At 45.6% G+C, this 22388-nt stretch overlaps 1 protein-coding gene across 11 annotated transcripts in view; it reads left to right on the top strand.

Moving 5' to 3' along the window:
• The window catches only part of MAPKAP1 (MAPK associated protein 1), a 274623-nt gene extending 252890 nt beyond the window's left edge, over positions 1 to 21733 (top strand). For all 11 annotated transcript variants that reach the window (XM_049628968.1, XM_049628934.1, XM_049629009.1 and 8 more), the window contains 2 exons: positions 15005 to 15102; positions 20079 to 21733. In XM_049628968.1, coding sequence (XP_049484925.1) covers positions 15005 to 15102; positions 20079 to 20204 — 224 coding nt within the window. In that variant the 3' untranslated portion in view covers positions 20205 to 21733. The remainder of the gene's footprint in view (positions 1 to 15004; positions 15103 to 20078) is intronic.
• Positions 21734 to 22388: the final 655 nt, after the last annotated feature.

The following is a 22388-nucleotide window of genomic DNA, read 5'->3' as shown; positions in this document are numbered from 1 at the left end:
TTGACCGCACCGCGTGCTGTAGGCCCCAGTAAGTAAGGCACTGGCCTTTATACTCACACGGACCTGTAGCCCAGGAAGACCACAGGCTGTCCTGAGGCTCTGTTGATTCCCAGGAGGCCCGGGCATTCCAGGCATCAGGTGGATGGGCCATGTAGTGTTTTTACTCTCTGACGAGGGCTTATTTCATAAGTTCCAGATCAAATACGGTAAGTACTGCTAGATTACAGAACACAATGGACTCTAACATAGTAAATGCCCCAGTTATTGAATTGCCTTTTCATAAGAGTACTCTGGAGCACAATCAGGAGCAGGCAGTGCCTCATCCTTTTAACAGATATGTTTCCTAGCCCTATTAAAAGGGGTCTTCATCTATCCTGTCAAAGGGAGTCTGCTGGGGTTTTTTAGTTTAATTACACTATCCAATTAAAACTCCTTGCTGCATTTGGATGCGCCTCTCCTTGGGCCTGAGTGGATATGACATTTACAAGGCTCGCCTTTCAAGCAGACAATAGTGTGATTGATGAGGTGCACGTTCAGTGGAGGAGGCGAGTGCCTGTGGAAGTGCTGCTTAGTGCATTTTGATTTATTTATCATCTCCTTCCAAAACAAGGAAGCTGCTGGGGAGATGGGTTTAGGCAACCAGGGGGACCACCTCCATTTTCCAAGTGTGTGGGAGGGAAGGACCCGAGGTGTGCCAGAGAATAAAGGTGGGGGAAAACTCTTAAGTGTGGGGCCAGCGTGCATCATCTACTGCCAGGCTGTATTCTTAGGTTCTCTGACCCAGTTTGGTTTCCAGTAACCTCAAGCTGTGATCTGCTTTTAAATAGGCCATCACTATACTTCAGGGAACGGTTCTCTGGGGCTGGATAACATTGGCCAGGCCCCTGAGAACTCAGCCAGTGGGAACCAACCCAGCGTGTGTGCCATTGACCTGGTCATTAACTGACACCTGATGTTTGTACTTAAGCGTGCCTGTGTATGCTCCCATCTGCATCCTTTAGAGATCCAGCAGCTGCTGTCCAGGGGCTAACGTCAGTGCTCAATGACTGTCTAACTCCGTCTGGCACCTTAAGCATTTAAAAGTTGCTTCTAGAATTTGGAATCAGTCAAGAGCAAGTGTGGCCATTCAACAAAGAGATATGGAAGCATAACGGAGAACTTCTCAAGGTTGTAGTGAAAAGGCAAACCCAACGTCTTGTTCTTAACCTACTATTGCAGTTTGCCCTCAGCATATGATAGATGGGACCAGTGTGCTTGTCTCTGTAGTTCCTGGAAAAGAGGTGCTTTGGTACAGTGTGTGGTCTCTGGAAGGTCAACGCTCTATGAATTTAGGAGGCAGGAGATTCTGCTCTGAGCCCCAGACAGGTGATAAGAACAACACATCTCCCATATTCATTATCGTGTACCACAGTTGCTCATAGGAGCTATTGGGGGCGTGTTTGCTAACTACATAATGTGTAAGATTGTGTTTCTGAGGAAAATTGGCTGGTGCTGAGATATCCAGTGGGTTTTCATTATCTTCTTTGTAAACTTACTTCGTTTTTTCCCTAGGACTTATTGATGAACAAAGAATATGTTTGTGTCAATTGGAATATTGATATTTGTTAGAGTAGAAAACAGTTTGGGGTATCAGCTTTTTTCCCTCCCGGGAAAAGCCTTCCTTTTGCTATTAAGTTTTTGCTTAGTTGTTGACTTGGGTGTTATGGACCCATAAGAACAAAACAGGTATAATAGGAAATTTGCATACATTTACATTTTCCACTTTCCTATATTTTGATTACCATTTCTTCAGATTTTTTCTTTCTTGATTTTTAACTTCAGAAGAGCTCCTAATTGAGAAGAGGGTAAGGGTAGAGACTGTTCCCTACTGAAAAACTATGTGAAAGATTTCTCAGCTGGATAAATGATAGGAAAAATCTGTTTCCCTTGCCTCCTGCCAAGCTCCAAATTGTGTTTCATAATAAATAAATGGGGTGCTTAGGTTTTAAGTTATTCTCATAGACATGGAAAAAGTAAGCCATTCGTTCATTAAAATCAAAGTATGTATGGCATACAAGATTCCCACAGGCAACTTCCAGGATAGGGTGACTGCCACCAGATTAGCCTTTCTATCATAAATGACCGGAAAACTGTACAAAATATAAGAAACTGTTTTCAGACACTGGAAAACAGGCAGTACAGGACTATGAGCCCTGGGAGAAGGGAAACAAATGAGGTGAGACTTACTATCACTTCAGCTTTCTTCAGGGTTTCCCAAGGAGAGTATAACAGGCTCACCAAGCTTGGAGACAGAAATCGGAGTTGGAGGAGGCTGAAATTTACAATAAATTAAATGTGGAGAGGAGGAAGCTACATTGAGAAAAAGATCCAGAAAGACACCTTGGAATCTTTTGTTGTATACGAAGCTGTGCGTGCCTGTGGTGGGACCTCACAAGCCTGGTAAAGCACGACCACTGGGCGTTATCATCTGGAGTTCTGACCAACGAGAGGGGAGCTTCCAGGACTTGTAGCTTACAGGACTTGTAGCAGTGACTCCAGAAAGACCATGGCTTAGGAGTAAGGCTAAACTACCCCTAGATTAAAGACTGCTCTAATCCTTGCCTAATAAAGCTTTTTTTTTTTTTTTTTTTAGTTTTTATTTTAATTTTAGTAAGTTAACACAGTGTTATATTAGTTTCACGTGTACAATATTTAGTGATTGCCCAATAAAGCTTTAAAACGAGTCCTAAAAGGGTGAAGATGATCCACAAGTAAATTAACTAGCTGCTAGAATAAAATCCGGTATTCTCTAAAGGATGATGACAGAATGCAAAAAACCCACAATGTAATGTTTATAGTGTTCAGCATTCAATAAAAAATTACTAGATATGCAAAGAAGCAGGAAAATGTGTCCTATAACCAGGAGAAAAGTCAATCAATAGAAACAGCAAGAAGTGGCAGGGATCACAGAACTAGCAAGTGAGCACTTTAAAATAGAGTACTTTAAAACAGCTATTAGAAATGTGTTTAAAGATTTAAAGAAAAACAAGAACTCAAAAAGAAATGTAAACTACTTAAAAAGAACCTAATGAAAATTCTAGAGCTGAGAAATACAATACCTGAGTCAAAACTGATGCAGTTAGATTAGGAAATTTGCTTAAAAAGGTCCGTGTGTTAGTTGTCTATTGCCGTATAACAAATTGCCCGAAAACTTGGTGGCTTAAAACAGCAAGAACATGTATTACCTCGCAGGGTTGTGGTCAGGAATCCGGCACAGCTTAGCTGAGTCCTATTGCTAAGAGTCTCTCACAAGGTTGTAGTCAAGGTGTCAACCAGGGCCACAATCCTCTTAAGATTCAGTTGGGGCAGGATCTGCATCCAAGCTCACTGAGTAGTTGCTGGCAGAGTTCATTTCTTTGTGAACACCTTCAGTTCCTTGCCACACGGTACTCTCCGTAGAGGAGCTCACAAGATGGCAGCTGGCTTCATCAAAATAACTAAGAACACAAGAGTACTACTAGCAAGGAAGAAGTCACAATCATTTACAACCTAATCTTAGAAGTGGCTTAGCAATACACTTTTGCTTAAAAAAAAAAAAAAAGGAAATACACTTTTGTTGTATCTTACTCATCAGAAGTAAGTCACACGGTCTAGCCCGCACACAAGACAAGGAGACGACACGATATGAAATGCAGGAGACAGGATCATTGGGGGCCATTTCAGAATCTGCCTCCCACAATCAGTAAACTTTAAGACAGGACAATAAAACTATTCAGCCTGGAACATGAAGACCAAAAATTGATGAGAAGAACAAACTATGGGATAATATCAAGTGTTCCAACATATAGGTAATTTAGGTCTCGGGAATGAAAGGCAAAACTATTCCAGATTTGATTTAAAATATCATCCACCAATCTTGGAAGACCAGTGAAGGCCACACAGGATAAATACAGAGAAAACCGCATCAAGGCACATCATAATCCAATTGCTGAAAACCAGTGATAAAGAGAAAAATTTTAAGAGCAGCCAGAGAAACCAAGAATGATTGCTGACTTCTCATCAGAACTAATGCAATTCAGAAGACAATGGAGTGACATCTTTTAAAGTGCTAAAAGAAAACCTGTCAATCTAGAATTCTATCTATATTCAGTGAAAGGATCCTTCAGAAATAAAGGTGAAATAAAGACATTTTCAGACACTCAAAAGATGAAGGAATGTGTTGCTGTTAAGCCTTTCCTGCAAGAAAGGTTAAGGCTGGAGTGGGGGAAAATGCCAGATAAAAACTCAGATCTACACAAGTTGCCCTCAGAATGTCATTATTAGCAACTGCATGGAATGAGCCAAGAAAAAGGAAATAAACAAGAGAGACCTGTTTGAGCAGGGATTGGCAAACTATGGCCCAAAGGTAAATCCAGCCTACCACTTGTGAGCTAAGCATGGTTTTTATAGGTGAACATTTGCAATTGATTTGATGATAGGGAATACTGACGTTGAATTTCCATTTAAGGAAAGTTATTCACCACCCTCAAAAAGTTCTATCCTTCTCTTTGGTAGACTGTATTACACCCCCCAAAAATTTGATTTGATCATTATATTTGATCATTATATTTCACATTTTGACAATAAGAAACAAATTTGGAAATTTTTTTCCTCATTAAGTATCTACAGAATATCCTTAATTTTGCCTCTTGGCCTGAAAAACCTAAAATATTTACTATTTCCTTTTCAGGTAAAGTTTGCTGGTCTTAGAGAATGGAAGTAAAAAACAGAGGGAAACTACCATGTAAAGGCAGTGTCCCCATGTACTTTACATATAAAGCACTATTTAATTTGTATAACAGCTCTATGAGGTTTTATATACATTTATTATATAATTCGAGCTGATTTTATCCTAGCATCAACACTGTGAAGCTGATATTATTCCCATTTTATAATACTGAGGAAACTGGGGCTCAGAGAATTTATTTAACTTCTCCAAAGTTATATACAGTTGACCCTTGAACAACATGGGGCATTAGGGGCACTGACCCCCACGTAGTCAAAAATCTATGTATAGCTTTTAACTCCCCCATAACTTAACTACTAATAGCTTACAGTTGACCAGAAGTGTTACCGATAACATAAACAGTCCATCAACACATTTTGTATGTTGTATGTATTATATGCTGTATTCTCACAATAAAGTAAGCTAGAGAAAAGAAAATGTTAAGAAAATCACAAGGATTGCTTGTGAAAATAGCATTTATAATACTATACTGTATTTGTTGATACCATAAGTGTATAGATTCACTGAAAAAACTCTAGCCATAAGTGAACCTACACAGTTCAAACCCACGCTGTTGAGTGGTCAACTGTACAAATAGTAATAGAGGTTTATATTCTTCTCTCTGCCACTGACACAAAGCCAAGGCACCTAAACTTCTGGGCTGCTTTCGTGGAAGGGTATATCCGTAGCCCCAACTCAGACCCTATATAAAGTCTTATTTTTTAGCACATTTCAACCATGCTTGATTTTATGGGTTTTATTCCTAAAGAATATTAAATGCAGAAAATTGGAAGAGGAGGAGAAAGAATGACAACTTAATGAAGACCGTGGGAAGTGAAAACTTACAAGAGTTGACCAAAAATGAAACAAAAGAAAAACTATTAAAAAGCAGTCCAAAAACTCAGTAAGCAGAGTAGTATGGCAGCATGCTACTATTTTGTGCCAGACTTAGAGCCTTTTGAATCCTGAAAAAATCATAATATTCCATACCTATAAAGATGAACATAACACAGGAATTTATTTTCCCTATACTCTAATACAGAAGGAAATTTTGTAATGTGGAATTTTAATGCTAAAAATTAGAAAAGGTTTTTTTTGCACAAAGGTCACCCTAGCTGTCTGCTCTAAGGATCCTGGATAGAAGGTATTTCATGTGTTTGTTATAATTTAGCTCCCAAGAGTACTTGGAAACTCAGACTTGTTGCAAACTGTGGAAGAAAGCCCAGATACAAAACTTGTTTCTTGCCTATCTACCTTTCTAAAAGCTAAAGGGTAAAACTCAGCCAGTACTTGATTACTGAAATGCCATATATTTTGTTAGAACAACTTGCACATGAAGAATCCAAAGACTCCATAAACCATTGTTGTGAATTCATTTCCTAACGTACACAAAGGCATTTCTGTTGCATGTGGGAGTAGAATACTTGTTTCAAGGAAAACATTCATACGGTTGTTTGAGTTGCAAGCTGAACTAGCCATTGATCTCACGGAACACCATCTTTTCATGAAAGAAAGACTGACAAACCATGCTTATTCAAATTTGAGTATTTAGCAGACATTTTCCTGAAAATGAAGGAGAGAGGCCCTTCACTTCAAAGAAAGTAAGTGATAATATTTTATTGCAATGATGAAATTCGAGATTTCAGGTGACAATTTCTGACAAAATTCAGAATTTTGGGAAACTTGTATCTGTCACTGGGCTTCGTTTCTCAGAGCTTAAAGACTTTTCTGATGGGATCAGTGGTGAATGTGAAAAGCTGGAATTTTCTTGTGATACTTTTTGTATAATGAAACATGTCAACATTTGGAAGACCTGCATAACTCCATGAACCAGTATTTTCCAGAAAGTGCCAGACCAAAAACCAAAGTGTCAGACAGACCAGTGGATTTTAATGTAAGAGAATACAGGCTTATTAATGTGGTTTTAAAGTCCACATTGCGGCCACTCTAAGAAACTACCATTTATCAAATTTGGTATAGTATCAAAGAAGAATATTTGCAAAGAAGAATATTAAAATATTGCAAAAAAGAATATTTTTATATTTTCCAAAAACATATCTGTGTGAGGCTGGCTTTTTTTCACATGCTTCAACCAAAACAGTATATCACAGCAGACAAAATGCAGGAGCAGATAGGATAATCCCACTGTTTTCTGTTAATATTAAAGAGACTTCAAAACTATAAACTAATGCCACTCATTAGAGTTTTTTTGTTTGGGGAAACACCAGGGTTTTTGCATTTAAGAAAAATACATTGTTTATATTAACTTGTAATGGGTTTGTTATTTTTAATGAATTAAATATTTTTTAAATTTCTTGGTTTGAATTTCAAATGTGATAAATATCGATGTAATTCACACAAACAAAGCTTTTTGGGTTCCTCGATAATGTTTATGACGTAAAGGGATTCTGAGACCAAAGTTTGAGAACTGCCGATCTAGGGTCTTGAAAATCATCTTAAGTTTGGACTTCACTGTAAGGACAACAGGAAATGGAGCTGCGCAGTGTTTTAGGGCCATTATGTGTGTTACAAAAGGATGACTCCTGTGGCTGGGTGTTTGAATCTGAAGAAGACATGATCGAAAGTACAAAAACCAGAGAGGAGGCAACTGATGGTCAGGACCTGGGTGAAGACTGATGACCACAGGATGGAAGGGGGTGGAAGGTGACTATGTGAGAGAGCTATTTAGGAGACCGGATGCCTGGAACAGTTTTTGGTTTAAAGGGAAATGTTGACATTGATTCAGGACATGCTGCACTGTAGGCCATGGGAAGGTGACAGCTCTCCTCACCAGCTGACTCTGAAACTCTGGAGAAAAGTCTAGGTCATATTTCTGCTTCAAGGTCATCAACATGAGTAGTAATTAAAACCTAAGGAGCAAACCTGAAAGAGGAGGAATGCAGTCAGAAGGAACGAGGGTCAAGCATAGGACTGGGAAGACTACCATTTAAAGGACAGGTGAAGGACAAGATCACAAAATAAGAATGAAGAAGATTGGCTGGAGAAGGCTACTGAAGAATCTGCTGACTGTGGTTCCGTGGAAGCCCAGGGAAGAGAGGAGTTCAGGGAGAAGTATCAAATACAGCTGAGAAGCCAAGCAAGCTAAAAGCTGAGAAGTATCTACTAGACCTCTCAACATAAAGGTCACAGTGACCTTAGCAAGAGTGTTTTCAATAAATTAGAGGAAGGAGGGGAATCACATTGCCATGGGAGTTTTTATAATCAGAGAGCTTTAATTATGTTTATAGGAAGGAGCCAAAGAAAGAGAAGGTTTGAAAGATGCAGGCAGAAGTGTAAGTAGGTCAGACAAGATCCCTGCTCTAGAGGTCAAAGAGGTCATTATAGTCCCTGGTCCTCTGCCACTGTAGGAGTGCTGGGGAAGAGGCACCAGCCTTTGCCAGTTGAATTACATTGACCTGAAGTTCCCACAAGCAGCTCAGAACTGCTGCTTACAGTGGAGCCTGGATCCAGAAGGGGTTTGCACCCAGAAACCAAAGAATCCCAGCCCATCCTTTCCCCCAGGACCTATAGAAAGGTACAGCTTTACCTAAAAGAACGGTGTGTTCCCATTTGTTTCTCCCCAAGAAATCCAGTAAGAGCTTCCTACTTCCTTCCAGGCCAGATGAACCAGAAACGAGCAGACCCTGGAAACCCAGTTTTAAAAAGTATCCATGCTGCAGCAGCTGTTATAATTTATAAATGTTTGTCTTCCTTCTCTGGGTCCACAGGTGGGGAGAATAAATTTTGGCTAGGATGCACTGATTTGCAAGGAGGCCTTTTAGAATTATAAAGACAGCAAGGGGTTGGGACCCCACCCCGTAGATGTTTGAATGCTATTTCTGCCACTTACATATTGGATAATCTTGGGCAATACAAATTACAAATGCCTAAAACTCAGTTTCCTCAAAAACAATCCAATTCAAAAGTGAGCTAAGGACTCGAATAGACATTTCTCCAAAGAAGGTATACAGATGGCCAATAAGCACATGAAAAGATGTTTAACATCACTAAGTCACTACCCATTGGGATGGCCGATATTAAAGAAAAAAAGAAAAGAACAAATGTGAGGATGTGGAGAAATTAGAACCTTTGTGCAATCCTGGGGGGAATGTAAAATGGTGCAGCACAAAACAGTTTGGCTCAGAAAGTTGAACACAGACTTACCATATGATCCACCAGTCCCACTTCTATGTATAGACCCAGAAGAATTGAAAGCAGAGGCTCAAATAGATACACATCAGTGTTCATCGCAGTACTATTCACAGTAGCTGAAGGGTAGAAACAATGCGAATGTCCCATCTCCAGGTAAATGGAGAAAAATGTGGTGTGTACATAAACTGGAATATTACTCAGCCTTGAAAAGAATGAAACTCTGATACATGGTACACAACATGGATGAACCTTGAAAAGTGCTAAATAAGCCAAACCAAAAGGACAAACACTATGATTCCCCTGCTCTGTGTCACCTAGAATAAGCAATCTCTTAAGATGCGGAAAGTGGAATAGAGAATAGAGGTTACCAGGAGATGGTGAGAAGGGAGAAAGGATGTTACTATTTAGTAAGTACAGGGTGTCTGTTGGGGATGGTGAAAAATTTCTGGAAATGGATAGTGGTGGTTGCAGAACATTGCAAATGTACTTAATACAATTTAATTTTACATTTAAAAGTGGTTGAATGGTAAATTTTACCACAATTTAAAAAAGAAACTGTCTCCTTCTGAGTAAAATTAGAATTATCTATCCTCTTAAAAAAAAAAAAAATCCATGCCTGATGTAAAGGAATGGAGAAAGAATCCAAATCCTCAATGTTTTGTTTATAATACTGGCAATTTTATAAGTATCTTAAATGCCCATGAGAGAGAGCATGAACCCTGATACACATCTACCTGTGGCAATAAAATGCAGCTATTGAAAAACATGGTTGTGGAGACAATGTAGCAGCAGGGAAAGGGCTATGGTAAAATGTTAACTAAAAAATAAAAAAAAAAATTTAAAAAGGTCCCAAATTTGGGGATCCTGTAAAATTAAACTATGTGGAAAAAGACATATGGGAATGATAAAAAAAAAAAAAAAAAAAAAAAAGGCCCATAGAAATCACGCTGGGTTTTGGTTTTAGTGGGGGGCAGAGTGTGGAGGTTTTTCCTCTCTTCTAAATTTTTAGTAGTTTTTTTTATATGTAATTTATTGTCAAATTGGTTTCCATACAGCACCCAGTGCTCATCCCAACAGGTGCCCTCAATGCCAATCACCCTAAATTTTTAATAGTTTTAAAATACATTGTATATGTTTTTAATTGAAAAGGAGAAGAAGGAATGTTTGTTTTTGGCTTTCCTGACCATTGGTGACACCTGGGGTGTTTTACACAAAGGTGGACTGCAGGCTCGGATTGAAAAGGCAGCTCTGCCCAGTTATTGCCAACCACAGTCCATGCCAGCAGGTTATGTTAGAAGGGGGCTCCTTTCAAATAGTAATCTCCATCCCATTTGCAGAGGAAATCTGGGAGCGCTTCTAGCAAACTATAGAAGCTCCTGTCCCTCTGCCCTTACACCGACCTTCGTGTGACATCAGCTTTTTGGGAATGATTTCTGGTCATTACCCTCTGAACGACCAGAGGAACCTGTTTTTCTGGCACCGCCTCTTGTTTAAGTTAAAATTCATAACACAGAAGGGAAATTAGAGCACGAAATCTCCAGCGTTTCCACTTCTGACATTTGTGCTGCTAATTAGTTTCTGTTTGGCGTTCCATTCCATCTTCTCTGTTTTACTTGGGAAAAAATGTATAATGTAAATACATTTTTACATATCCAGATTTCCCTTTCAGTGTTCAGAAGCATGTGTATAGTTCCAGTGTCTGCCCTGAGCATGTGACCATAGCTTAGGTGCCCATTTTATGCCCCATTATATTTCATTTTCTTTCTACAACACTAAAAGCAAATCTCAGAGGCAGCCCAATTAAAAACACAGTCTTCAAAATAATGAGGATTTTCTCTTCAGATATCGATTCCATCACATTTGTAAGAACAGTCGCCACCGCCCACGGAGCCCCACTATATCCGGGCGCCACACGAGATGCCTCGGGGCAGACCTGGGCACCTGGAGGGATGGTGCCTTGCCCCGGTCCTGCCGCTGGAACTCCCTCGCCCGTCTGAATCCAGAGCTCACACTTTCCCCTCTGTGTCCCAGGCTTTTTGTCATGCCTTAGTTTCCAACCAGAATTTAGCAATCCAAGCAAAATAATTCAGACTGATTAAAGTATTAGATTTTGCATTTTCTTTTCAATCATGCTGATAGATAATTTCTTCTCAGCTGACATTTTTACAAAGACTGTTTGCCCCTCTGGCTTACCACCACCCCACCCCACCCCCCCCACCACCACCCCCCATGAAAGCGGATGCTCTTTGAGTGTTCAAGGATGTAGATGACCTACCCAGCTCAGATTCCCACCAACATCCCAGGACAGATGTCACGGTAGGCTGCAGCTCAGGAGGTCATCCGCCCCCTTCCTCCCTTACCTAAGGTGAGCCTGGAGGTGCCTGAGGCTGATAAAGATTTGATAACAGACTTTTCTTATTCTGTTTTTAATTGAACACCTGTTCAATTGGTATTGAAATGCCAGTGATTCCTTCTTCCCTTCTGCCTCTGGTGGAAATTTACCATGTAGTATGTATAACTCGTGTCTATTGATGGATTTGTTTCCAGCAAGAGGTCAACGAACTTGTTATACCTTAATATATAGGTTTTGGACTCCATGAAATTACACAAGTGTGAATCCTGCTTATTAACTGTTACTCTGTCATAAAACAATCCCCAAATCCTGCCAGTGTTATCTTCTCTACAGTTCTCAAGTGAGTCCCTTTCTCGGCATCCTTTTTGCCCCCTGTGCAGCTCAAAACCGCATACACTCCTACCTGGGTGACTGGCTGCTGGTCTCCCTGCCTCCTGGCCCTGGGAGCCAGGGTGAACACCCAAAAGCACAGTTTGACCATTTACTTCACTGCCCAGCTTTGCAGCCCACTAGGGGCTCCCTGAGCTGGCCAATCCAGCATTTCCAGCACTTGGTGTCTGCTGTGTGTCATCTCCTGCCTGCCCCGCTGCTCGTGAGCTTGCTCGGATCTCCCGGAGGTGTACTGCCTCTGGCCCCCGTACCTCTGTCCTGACCCTGGTGCTTCTTTCCCCACCCCTGCCTTTACCCAGCCGACTCCCCATCTTCCTTTAAGACTGCTCCAGTATCAGCTCCTCCAAGAAACTCTGATGACCCTTCCCTGCCTGGGCCACCCACCTCCATCTGGGGTCTCCACAGCAGCAACCTGCACCCAGCACCCTCTTGGCGCTCATTATTCTCGGCTCTCTGTTCATTCCTCTGGCTCTTGCACAAGTCTGTGCTGCTGGCAGGTCCTGAACTGAGTAAAACCGGCCACCAAACAAAACAGTCCTCACAGCAAAAACTCTCACTTGGATTGAGCTGACCCCATAGCCCATGGCTCCGGTATAAGTGAAACCATGGCTGCTGATTTTAACCTGAGCTTATACACTAGAGCTGTCCCTCAGGATTTCTCCCACAGAGTAAGAAGGGGCTGTGCTGTCACTGTCTCCCCACACCTCATCCCGGTTATTAACATCTGTGGCTCTGTAATAATCATAAAAGGGCTGATTCGTTGAAATTCAAATACAAGTACTCTAGATAACATTCTCAGTGTTCTCTTCTCTCTGTGATGTGAATGCTTTCCCTGGAAAGGACAAATAAATCAGAGGCTTCAGAGAGGCGGTGAGTGGCGGACTCTTCATCATTCCTGTCGGCTTCACTTTTCCTTGGAGCTCTGGAATGAGCACCGGGAACAAGCAGGGAACGCACGCAGCCCCCCAGTACAGCAAAATACAGATGTTAGTGTGCTTGTGTTCACCTGGCCCAAATACGCAGCCTTTCAGGAGACTTGGGATGTTTTCTTTTTGTTTTTCATGTGACCATTGTACAGATGAGCTGCAGACCTCCCCTCTATCAGCCTGCAGTCGATACGCTCCACAGGCAGTGTGATCTCAAGAGGACAGGGTCCGGGTTTCTAGAGGCTCCCGCAGGCCGGTGCAGACTGCATATCACATATTGCCACGTATAGATTTGGCTCTCCCTAAACAGTGCAGAAAAGGTTTTTATAGCGTTTCAGTTTTGGGGCAAAACATGGTCTAGCATCTTGAGGTTTGGTTTTGTTTTGCCAGTGATGAGTGGGAGCAGGTGGTGTAGACCGTCCATGAGATCCCTTATCAAAGTGGTCAGTGAACCCTGAAGCTTCAGGTCTACAGGCCTCCCCAAGACCTTCTGGTCCTTTTTAGCCCCAGGCCCTGGTGTCTGTGTCTGTCATGGCCAGGTGTCAGCGGTAAGGCCTCCTGGAGGGCGTGTCTCTGTTTGTCCTTCACAGCCCTGTGACCTTCATGGATGTCCCTACTTGATCACAGCGTGGCCAACGGTTAACTGCATTGTTCTTCCACACAGTGATATCACCATCAAGACTACTCTTCCAAAGCGGGTCCTGTGAAGATAAAGAAACACACACCATACATACAGATACATCTTTTTATGTGAGATTCACTTTCTTATCAGAAACAAGTCATTTACATATTAACGGAATGATTAGCTTCTGGCTAGGAATTCTAACATTTTAGTACCATGATTTAGAATCAGGCTAAATTTGTCAGGTGACCGAAAGTGAGGTTTTTCAGAAATTATTAGCTAATTTTTTTCAATATAGAATTTATAGTCACAATTAGTATATCATAATGATGTTTCCAGGATAAAATACCAGCAGCTCAACTTTCCTGGCCACAAATGTACAACATATATCAGTTTATTTTTGGAGATCTGAAGAATTAGCTACTGTAAATAAAGTCCCCAAGAAGATTTCTCCGGGAAAGAAGTGAACTTACAGTAATATGGGTGATATATTATTAATTAATAACTATGACCAGGGCTGTTTCAATTAAAAGCAAAACGGATGAGAAGGCCTATTAGAAAGGATATGCTTAATCTCACCAGCACTGAGGTCTACAGAGCAGACCAGGGAAGGTTGTTTCTGAGGCTGTCTGCAGGAGGAGGTCGCCGGCCGCTCCTGAGTCTGGGAACTTTGCTGAGCGCTGACTGCATGTCTCTCGGAAGCAATGCTCATTGGGTTGCCAGTAATGGAAACCGACTTCAAAATAGCTTAAGGAGCAAGAGGACTTTCTTAGAGTGCCACAGGGTCTCCCACAACTCAAGGACAGCACGTGCTGATGGGCCAGGGAGGGCTTCACTTGGGACTGAAACAGGCTGGCATCTCTATTTAGAGGAGGGAATGTGGCACATCTGGCCCGAAGGACAGGCACATCACCCCTGTCTGCAGGTGTCATGGACGATATAGGCCGCATGTATTATAGGAGGCCTGCATGAGAAGGGTATCTAGGAGTATAGCTAAGAAGATTCGCCCCAGGAGGGAGCAGGTGAGCCGTGTGACCCAGCGTCAGCAGGTCTTTTCCGGACTGGTCAGTGAGAGACGATGCCCCAGGCCTTGGCTGGTGGGCGTGTGCAGTGCCACGGGGCTGGCCTGTGCACAGGAGGACAGCATGAGGGGAGGCTGGACAGGAAGCAGTCCCAGAAATGACAAGGTTATCCTGAAGGTGGTAGGAAAGGAGCGTGCAGGAACTTGATTTTGGGGAAGAGTTGTGTGTTCAGAGGGTTTGGCCCCCCAAGGTCAGACAGCTGGGTGAAGTGCCGTCCTTCTAGGATAGAAGTGACCAGAGGTCCAGGAGCAGCTTCCACTCAGGGTCGCAAGACCGGGACTGCCCTTCCCTGCTGTAGCCAGAGCCACAGAAAAGCCTTGCGATGGCATTGCCGGCAGCCTCTGTCCTTCCTGTTGCTCATTTGGCTTTAAGCACAGTTTTATTTTCACGGTAATCGTTTGGGGTTAACTGGTCGTGTACCTTAGAACTGCCACCTGTTCCATGTACTCACCGTATAGACATAGTTCTGCACAGCCTTCCTAATGTGGCATGCCCTGAACACGCTCCAGAGTGGAAGGAGACCTAACTAGCCATTTGATTTCTTTTTTTTTTTTAACCTGTCCATTTTCTCCCCAGCCTGTGATGAGAAAAATGAACTGCTCCTGGGAGCATTCAGCCTCACCGCCTCCCCTTGCTCTTGCTTGAACTGGAATACAAGGGGAGAATATGTGAGGGCCTCCCCAAAGAGAAGTTGCCAGAACCCCCTCATTGCCTTTTCTCTCTCTCTCTCTCCAGGTCATGCAATATTTAAACTCACGTATCTAAGCAATCATGACTATAAACACCTCTACTTTGAATCTGACGCTGCTACCGTCAACGAAATCGTACTCAAGGTGAGTGTACCTCCTCGGCCCGTGTGCGGGGTGGGCTTCTGCACGGCCGGTTCTCAGGCCAGCGGCAGCCCCCTCCTCCCCGCACTGGACAGGGCTCCACACCCGCTTCAGCCAAAGCGGAGCCCCTGGGGCTTCCTCCTCCAGTAATCCTGCTTCTTCGCGTATTTATCCTTTTTATGCACCATTTTTCTCCTCCCATCCATTGTCGGGAGCTCCTTGAGGCTCCAGGAACGGGCTCCAAGGAGATTGTTGTTCTTGTGTGGAGACACTTAATGTATTCAAGGTAATTTTAGCAACCTGTCATAAACATGTTCAACTTGACGGTACAATCGTATGTTACTGGACCTCTGCCGTGCCCACTGAGCACTTTCTGTGTGCCAGGCTAGCATTCAGGATGCTGCGGTGACGGACCCGGCCCTGCCCCCAGAAAGCTCTTCCTCTGTCAGAGCAGACACACGTTAAACATTAGATTACACAGATTGTTAAACAGTCACAAAGGTACCACGTGGATGTGGAAAAGGTAAACTGACGGGGGTAGAGGGGACGGGTGGAGAGCTGAACCCTGACGGCTAGATGAAAGGCACAGATTTTACCAGGTGGGGAGAGAGAAAACGCATCTCCGGGAGCAGCCTGTGAAGGGCGGAGAAGCAGGGCAAGTGTGTGAGGCTGGGGGGTGGCACCCAGGCCCATATGGCTGGAGCAGAGCGGGGCAGAAAGGTCAGGTCACGCAGAACCTTGCAAAATGGAGACGGGCTGAGAAGAGCTCCCCTGGGGTCTTGGGAGGGCTGGGGTAGGGCCCGAGACAGTGCATCTCTAAGAGGTTCCCAGGTCCTGCCCAGGCCGTTGGTCTGTGCACCACACTCTGAGTCGCCCTGGACTAGTGGTTTTCAGACTTCTCAAAACCAAAAGTGCTTTCTTCAAGCCAAATCTTCCACAGACGGAACAGATAGCAACAACAGAGCTGCTTAGTTCGGGTGGAGCAGGGCTTACAGCCAGAGGGTGACTCTGGTAACTCTGTGTGACTCTGGCTGGTCACATCACCTCTCAGGGCCTCAGTTTCTCTGCCTGTAAAATGGAGATAATGGTAGGTAGCCTGCCCCACGGCAGCAAAGGGCTCCTGGAACAGGGGTCGAATGAGGTCGTGTAAACCTACCTAAGTTAGTGTTCATTCTCCTCTTGAGAGTGGAAGCCGTCGAGTAATAATAATAAAAGTAGCTAAGCTGTACTTGAGGGCTTGCAGAATACAGGACCTGAGCTAAGCACTATCTACCTTCTTTCACAGAATCTCCATGGTTCTGCAAGACGGTACTGTAAAAATCTTTCCCACTTCATCCCATTTCCTAGATGAAAACTGAGACTCAGAAACAGATCTTAGCCAGGGCCATGAATGGCAGAACTGGACCTGACCACAGGTTTGGCAGCTTCCAGAACTTGGGCTCCTAACCCCCCGGATGTGTGCACCCTTGAGGAGTTGAAGGAGAGGTTTCCATGAAATGGCATTGTTTTGCAGAGCCATTTCGAGGCCACGTCCTCATGGCTGCCAAACATTTCCAAAAGTAGTAGATGGACATGGAAGGATAAAGCTGGTGGGGGGGACAGTTGGGACCAGGGCCCACCTTGGACCAGGTGGTGGGGACAGGGGGCGTGCTGCGGTGCCTGAAACCAGCAAGCTAATAGTTAACTTGCCAGATTGTCACCAGACAGCACAGGGAACTTGTGCAGTGTTCGGGGACCAGGTAAAGAAATATTCCATTACCCCATCAGGGGCTGGCCTTTTTTTATAGCCAGCATTAAAATATTCAAGACTTGAGAAGGATTCTAGTAAAATTATAATCCTGTGTTTGACATCAAAATAATTTTCACAACAGCAGATTGATGACAGAAACACGGGTTTATGACTTCAGTCCGAGGCTCTGCGAGAGCAAGTGCAGAGAAATCATTTTCCAGGACCAAATGCTCCCTCGAAGCAGATGCTTTTCTGCAAAATCCCTGAGGCCTGTCGCCTCTCCTGAAATGTCTGTTTTCATATGAAAATGTTTGCAGAAATATTGCATCACGCCCGAGACTCCAGGAGAGTCACAGCGAGCCCAGACCTGATTTACTTAGAGAGCTAATGGTCATGATCCTGATGGAAGATTAAATTTCATGTTTTCTGTCTCTGATTTTTATAGCAATTTAAATACTTAGCCTTCTCTGCCATCCCCACAGTGACTGCAGGCTTTGCACCGGCACCGAGTGACTGAGGCCCCGGCCCCGTGTCCCAGAATTTGCCAGAAATGTTTCCATCGGAGGCTCTTCCAGGTGTCAGGCCTAGACTCAAGTGCTGCATGTGGTGGTTCTAGAATTCAGAAGTTTTACATAAAATGAGAGCTTTTGATGGAAACTGAAGGGAAGAGATAAGGGCCAGAGGCCAATGTGAAGGAAGATGTTATGAACAGGCAGTCTCTGTCCAGTGATTTTATCCCGTCATGTTTTTCTCTCGTGTGGAAACATTAATGTCTCTCATTTCTTGAACGCTAACGGCATACAAGACATTGTATGTAATTATTTAATCTTCACGACTGCCCTGCAGAGTGTAGACATTATCATCCCCATTTTGGAGATGAGGAAATAGAGGCCCAAAGCCAGAGAATGTGCTACGGTTGGAGCCTCTGCTTGAACGCCAGCCCGAAGGAGTCCCAGGCCTGTCCCTTCAACCCCGAGCTGTAACTGAGCTAAGCCATGTGTGGTCCCTAATTCTGCAGGCTTCGAGATGAATCTCAGAGGAATCATTGGTCTCTTCAAATTGGGTTCTTCTCGTGATCGAGTGATGGAGGCTGTGGCTTTATTGACCATGAAAACTCCCTATATTTTTATGCCGTAAGCTGTAAAATGCATTGAAAGTGAAACACTCTATAGTGCATAAAATTGTGCCAGTTTTAAGCCACAGCATATTAACCAACTAATGGCAGACCAAAGGGCGTTTTTATCTTTTGATTATTACATTAATCTTCCATTAAAATTATCTATGTGATTATCACAAAGCACTGAAGATAATAAATTTAGGAGATAGTTGGCTAGTTAAGGATCATTTTTAAATGCTTTTGTCAAGTTATGTGTGCCAAAAATACACTGAAAACACTAGGTTGGCTGAGTGTGCAAACAGTATAATCCAAAGATTGCTCTTATTAAGAATGATAAAACCTCTTATTTCCATGCATTGTAGTGTCCCACATCGTCAGCCCGGCCCCGCGGTCCTCATGATTTATTGCTCTCAGCTGGTAGCTCAGCGAGGCAGTGGGCCAAGCATGTCAGGCCTTCTGTACTCACACACCACTCCTTAACGCCTGCTGCTGCTGGCAACTGTCAGAGCAGGAAGTTTGGAGGGGGACACCGTGTCTGTGAGGCATCCGTCCCGCACCGCTTCCCCACGACACCCCCGACTCCTTTCTCACAGTCAGCGCGGCCCTCGCCCGCTTAGGGTGTGGGACGCGGGGCCCTCAGAGGGGAATCAACGGAAGTGGTGGCTGGTCGATGGAGTCAAAATACTTGGGTTCCCTAGCATAACTTTTAGATACTCGAGAGTGAAGAGAAAGGTGTTTGTTCAAAAAAAAGCCCCAGCCAGAGGGCGGCAGGGGCAGTGGGAGGAATGGTATCTGGGCGGGGTGGGGGGGCACGCCTCTCTGGAGGCCAGGGGCCTGGGAGACTAGAAGCATGTTAATCAAGGGCAATCCCGGCGCAGACACTTGCTGGCTTTGTGGCCTTGAGTAAACGCACCGCCATTCTGTGCCTTGATTTTCTCATCTGCACAAGGGGATGATGACGGCATCGATGTTGCGGGCTTTTGTGAAGGTTCCATGAGTTGGTCCTTGCAGAGCACCCCAGCAGTGCCACCACCACGCTGCCCAGCCTGGAGTTCACGGTCCACACTGTGGCACAGGCCTGATCCCGGCACCACTGCCCTCCCTGGCTCCTCCCAGCCCACCTGGACTGGCCACTAAGTTGTTCGGTTCCACGGATCCCTCGCTGTCTTCCGCTGCTGCGCTGGGACGCGTGCCGGTTCTCCCCTGCCCCTTGTACACCCCAGACCCCTGTTTCTCTCTCAGAACCCAACTGGCCCATTCCCTCTGCAAGACGTCCCTGCCCCACGTCTCCCTGATCATTACCCCATTCTTTCGTGCTCCTTCTGTCTCGGGTGTCACACTTGTCATGCTCTTGGGTACTCACCAGGCTGTGAGTGCCTCGGAGCAGGGACCATGTCTTACTTTTCCCTCAGTCTCTTGAACCAAGCATGGGGCCAGGCTCAGACACGGAGGTGCTTGGGTGCCGGAGGTGCTGCGGACGTTGACCGTGTGCAGCCGCCACCCGGGCGCGTCCCAGCTGTGTGCTCCCCACAGAGGACCCTCCCAGCTCTGACCCTCGCCTCTGGGTGATCCTGGTCAGCGAGGTGCCCTTCCCTGAGGCTCACTCCTTTTTATCAGATGAACCCAGGTGGGCAGGGTGCTCGTGGGCAGTAGAGGAAATCCCGTAAGTAGAAGCTCTGTACCTTCGGGGGCGGGGTGGGGGGAGGCTGCGTTCAGAGCCTCGGTTCAGTTGGTTTCTCATCCCTGCAATGTCCTCGTCTTTCAGACGAGGAAAGCGGGGCTCAAGGAAGTCCTGTGCAGGCCTAGGACTGCACAGCAGGCGGACAGAACCAGGAAGCCTGGCGCACGGCCTTCTGGAAGGCAGCATGTGCTGAGGAGGGAGCACAGGCTCTGCAATCAGAAAAGCTCCACCACCGGTGGCTGAAAGGCCCGCAGCAGCCACTTGTCCCCTCCAGGCCTCCATCTTCCGGCGTAAAGCGGGCTCCGTCCCAGCCTGCCAGGTTGCTGTGGTGACTCGGCTCCTGGCACGAGAGAGCACCTGGGCTCCCAGCCTGGGTCAGGGCCCTTCCCTTCTTCGCCCTGGGCGAACGGAGAGGCTGCCGAGTGACTGGACTGTGTCCTCTTGCTTTCTAGGTGAACTACATCCTGGAATCACGAGCAAGCACTGCCCGGGCTGACTATTTTGCTCAAAAACAAAGAAAACTGAACAGACGTACAAGCTTCAGCTTCCAGAAGGAGAAGAAATCAGGGCAGCAATGACACCGGCCTCCAACCCCAATCTGTCGCCGTAGCTCAGAGCCTGCCTGCCGGGGCCAGGTGGCCCTAGAGCCCACCCCGTGTCCCGCAGTCCTCAGGGGCAGGCCAGCCCCTGGCTCACGGCCACAAGGCTGGGGGGCTCTTGGGGAACGGAGCCGGGGACATCTCCACGGGACCGAAGCCTGAGCGGCAGTGGCTTTGATGAGCAGTGCCAGGGGCCAGAACACAGACACCCCGCCCAGCCGTCTTCACTGCCCGACGGCCCTGCTGAGGATGTACATAGCCATGCCCAGACATTTCCTTGCAACTTGATCAAATTTCTTAAAACAAACGAAGAACAAAAATGTACATTTCTTTTTTTTTTTTTTCCTTTTAATAAACAGGTGTACTCTTTACCACGGTTGGTATGACGGGCCATTCTTTGGGGCAGAGGATTGATCATGTCATTCTCTTTAAAATCTGTTCCCATATTGAACAAGCAGATTGGAAAAGCTATGGCTCGATTTCTCAGAAGAAATGTTTAGGGCTTAGTCAATAGTTTTAACTACACCATTTGTTTAAATGAGTGCATTGCTTTGAGGATAGTATCTTACTAAAGTTAGGAAGGGGAGCCGGCGATGTGTGTCCCAGGCTGTGCCCCTTCAGGCGTCACCTCTCGCCCGCTCATCCCAGAACCTCTTGGTTTTAGAGACGCGGCACTGCGTGCAGTTTATTCCCGGGGCGCCGGGAGAATGGGGTGACGGCTGGTCTTCGGGTCACGCTGAGCTCCCGGCACAAGCGGGCCTTTCCATTTCTTAAATAGCAAGTGTCCGTTTCAGCTAGCAATTAGACCTGCATGTGGACTTCTCCTGGAATTGGGAGAGTCTCTGCTCTACTGACTCAGAAGGGCCCCCGCTCTCCTTCCTCCTGTCCACACAGTGCCTGCCTTCTTGTCTGAGCAGGCGGGATGCTGCTTTGTCTCACTCTGTCAGGGCGCGGTGAGCAGAGATGGCAGGGCAGAGGGACGCCTGCTCCCCCGGGTCCGACTGCGCAGGTGGGGGGCGGGCAAGGATCGAGCATCGCTGACACCACACCTCTGGCCACACCAGATGCCTCTGCGGTCCTCACCAGCCACTCCAGGGTCCCTCCCAGGGTGACGTCCTTTCGCACGGTCCCCGGCCAGGGTCGAGGACCGGATGTTTCACTGAGGACCCGCGTTTCAAACAGTTTTTTAAATTGTTGTACAGGAAGAGATGTGACGAAAACAGCATCTCGAAGTCGAGTGTGTTTCTTTGCACTGGGGGCATTTTAATGAATTCCTCTTTCATTCTGATCTTTGTTCAGCCAACAGAAGCATCCTTTTCTAACGTCTTCCATTCCTACCCACCCCAGAAACAAAAGAAATATTATTTGTAGCTTGCTATCTGTATTTGGATTTTTAGCAATTTTATATTTAGATACCTTTGAAAAATGTAAATGACTAATTTGGTCATTAAATCTTGTGACATATTCAATATTAAAACGATATTAAAATAAAAGTCATATAAATACCATCTTTTGCGTATTGCTTTGAATTCTCGAAGTCTCGAGCACATTATCCAGACTTGCGCGTCACTCTGGGGAGGGGCATTCGCGGCAGCTGATGTGCCGAAGGTCTCTGAAATGCACCGCGGGCCTCCTCACATACTGAGCAAGACAGGATGACCCTCTTCACTCGGGGGTGACATCGAGATCTTGACCTCCCTCCAGTACGAGACCCACCCCGTTCTCGTATCGGGAAGTATGGCCCGCGCACAGTTTACGTAAAGCTCGTCCGTCCAGCTGATGCAAGAATTGAAGGGGGAACACCGTAAAACCACCCAGGCCGACCAGATATCAGAACCATTTAAATTCAGTTTTTCCTCGGCCCCTCTCTCACACCCCACACCTGGATTTTAAGAGGACCAGGAGCTCCTCGGGGATACACCTGACAAAGCAGGAGCTCAGCAGAGCCAAGGTAAGGTCCCCCCGGGCCCCACTTGCTCTCCCAGCAGCACCCCTGACCTGGCTCCAGGGCGGCCCCGCCCCCACCCCACATGACAGTGCGGGCAGCCCCACTCCCTGGAGCCTTGGCCTCAGCTGCCCGCTGGGAACCGCACCCCCTTGCCCCCCACCCCGGCCTGTTGGCCTACAGCACACCAGGCGGGCTGTGTGCTGGGCCCCGACCCA

Source organism: Panthera uncia, chromosome D4 (assembly GCF_023721935.1).
Source record: "Panthera uncia isolate 11264 chromosome D4, Puncia_PCG_1.0, whole genome shotgun sequence".
Taxonomy (NCBI): Eukaryota; Metazoa; Chordata; class Mammalia; order Carnivora; family Felidae; genus Panthera; species Panthera uncia.
The sequence above is the reverse complement of the archived record's forward strand: the minus strand, read 5'-3'. Positions and strand labels throughout refer to the sequence as shown.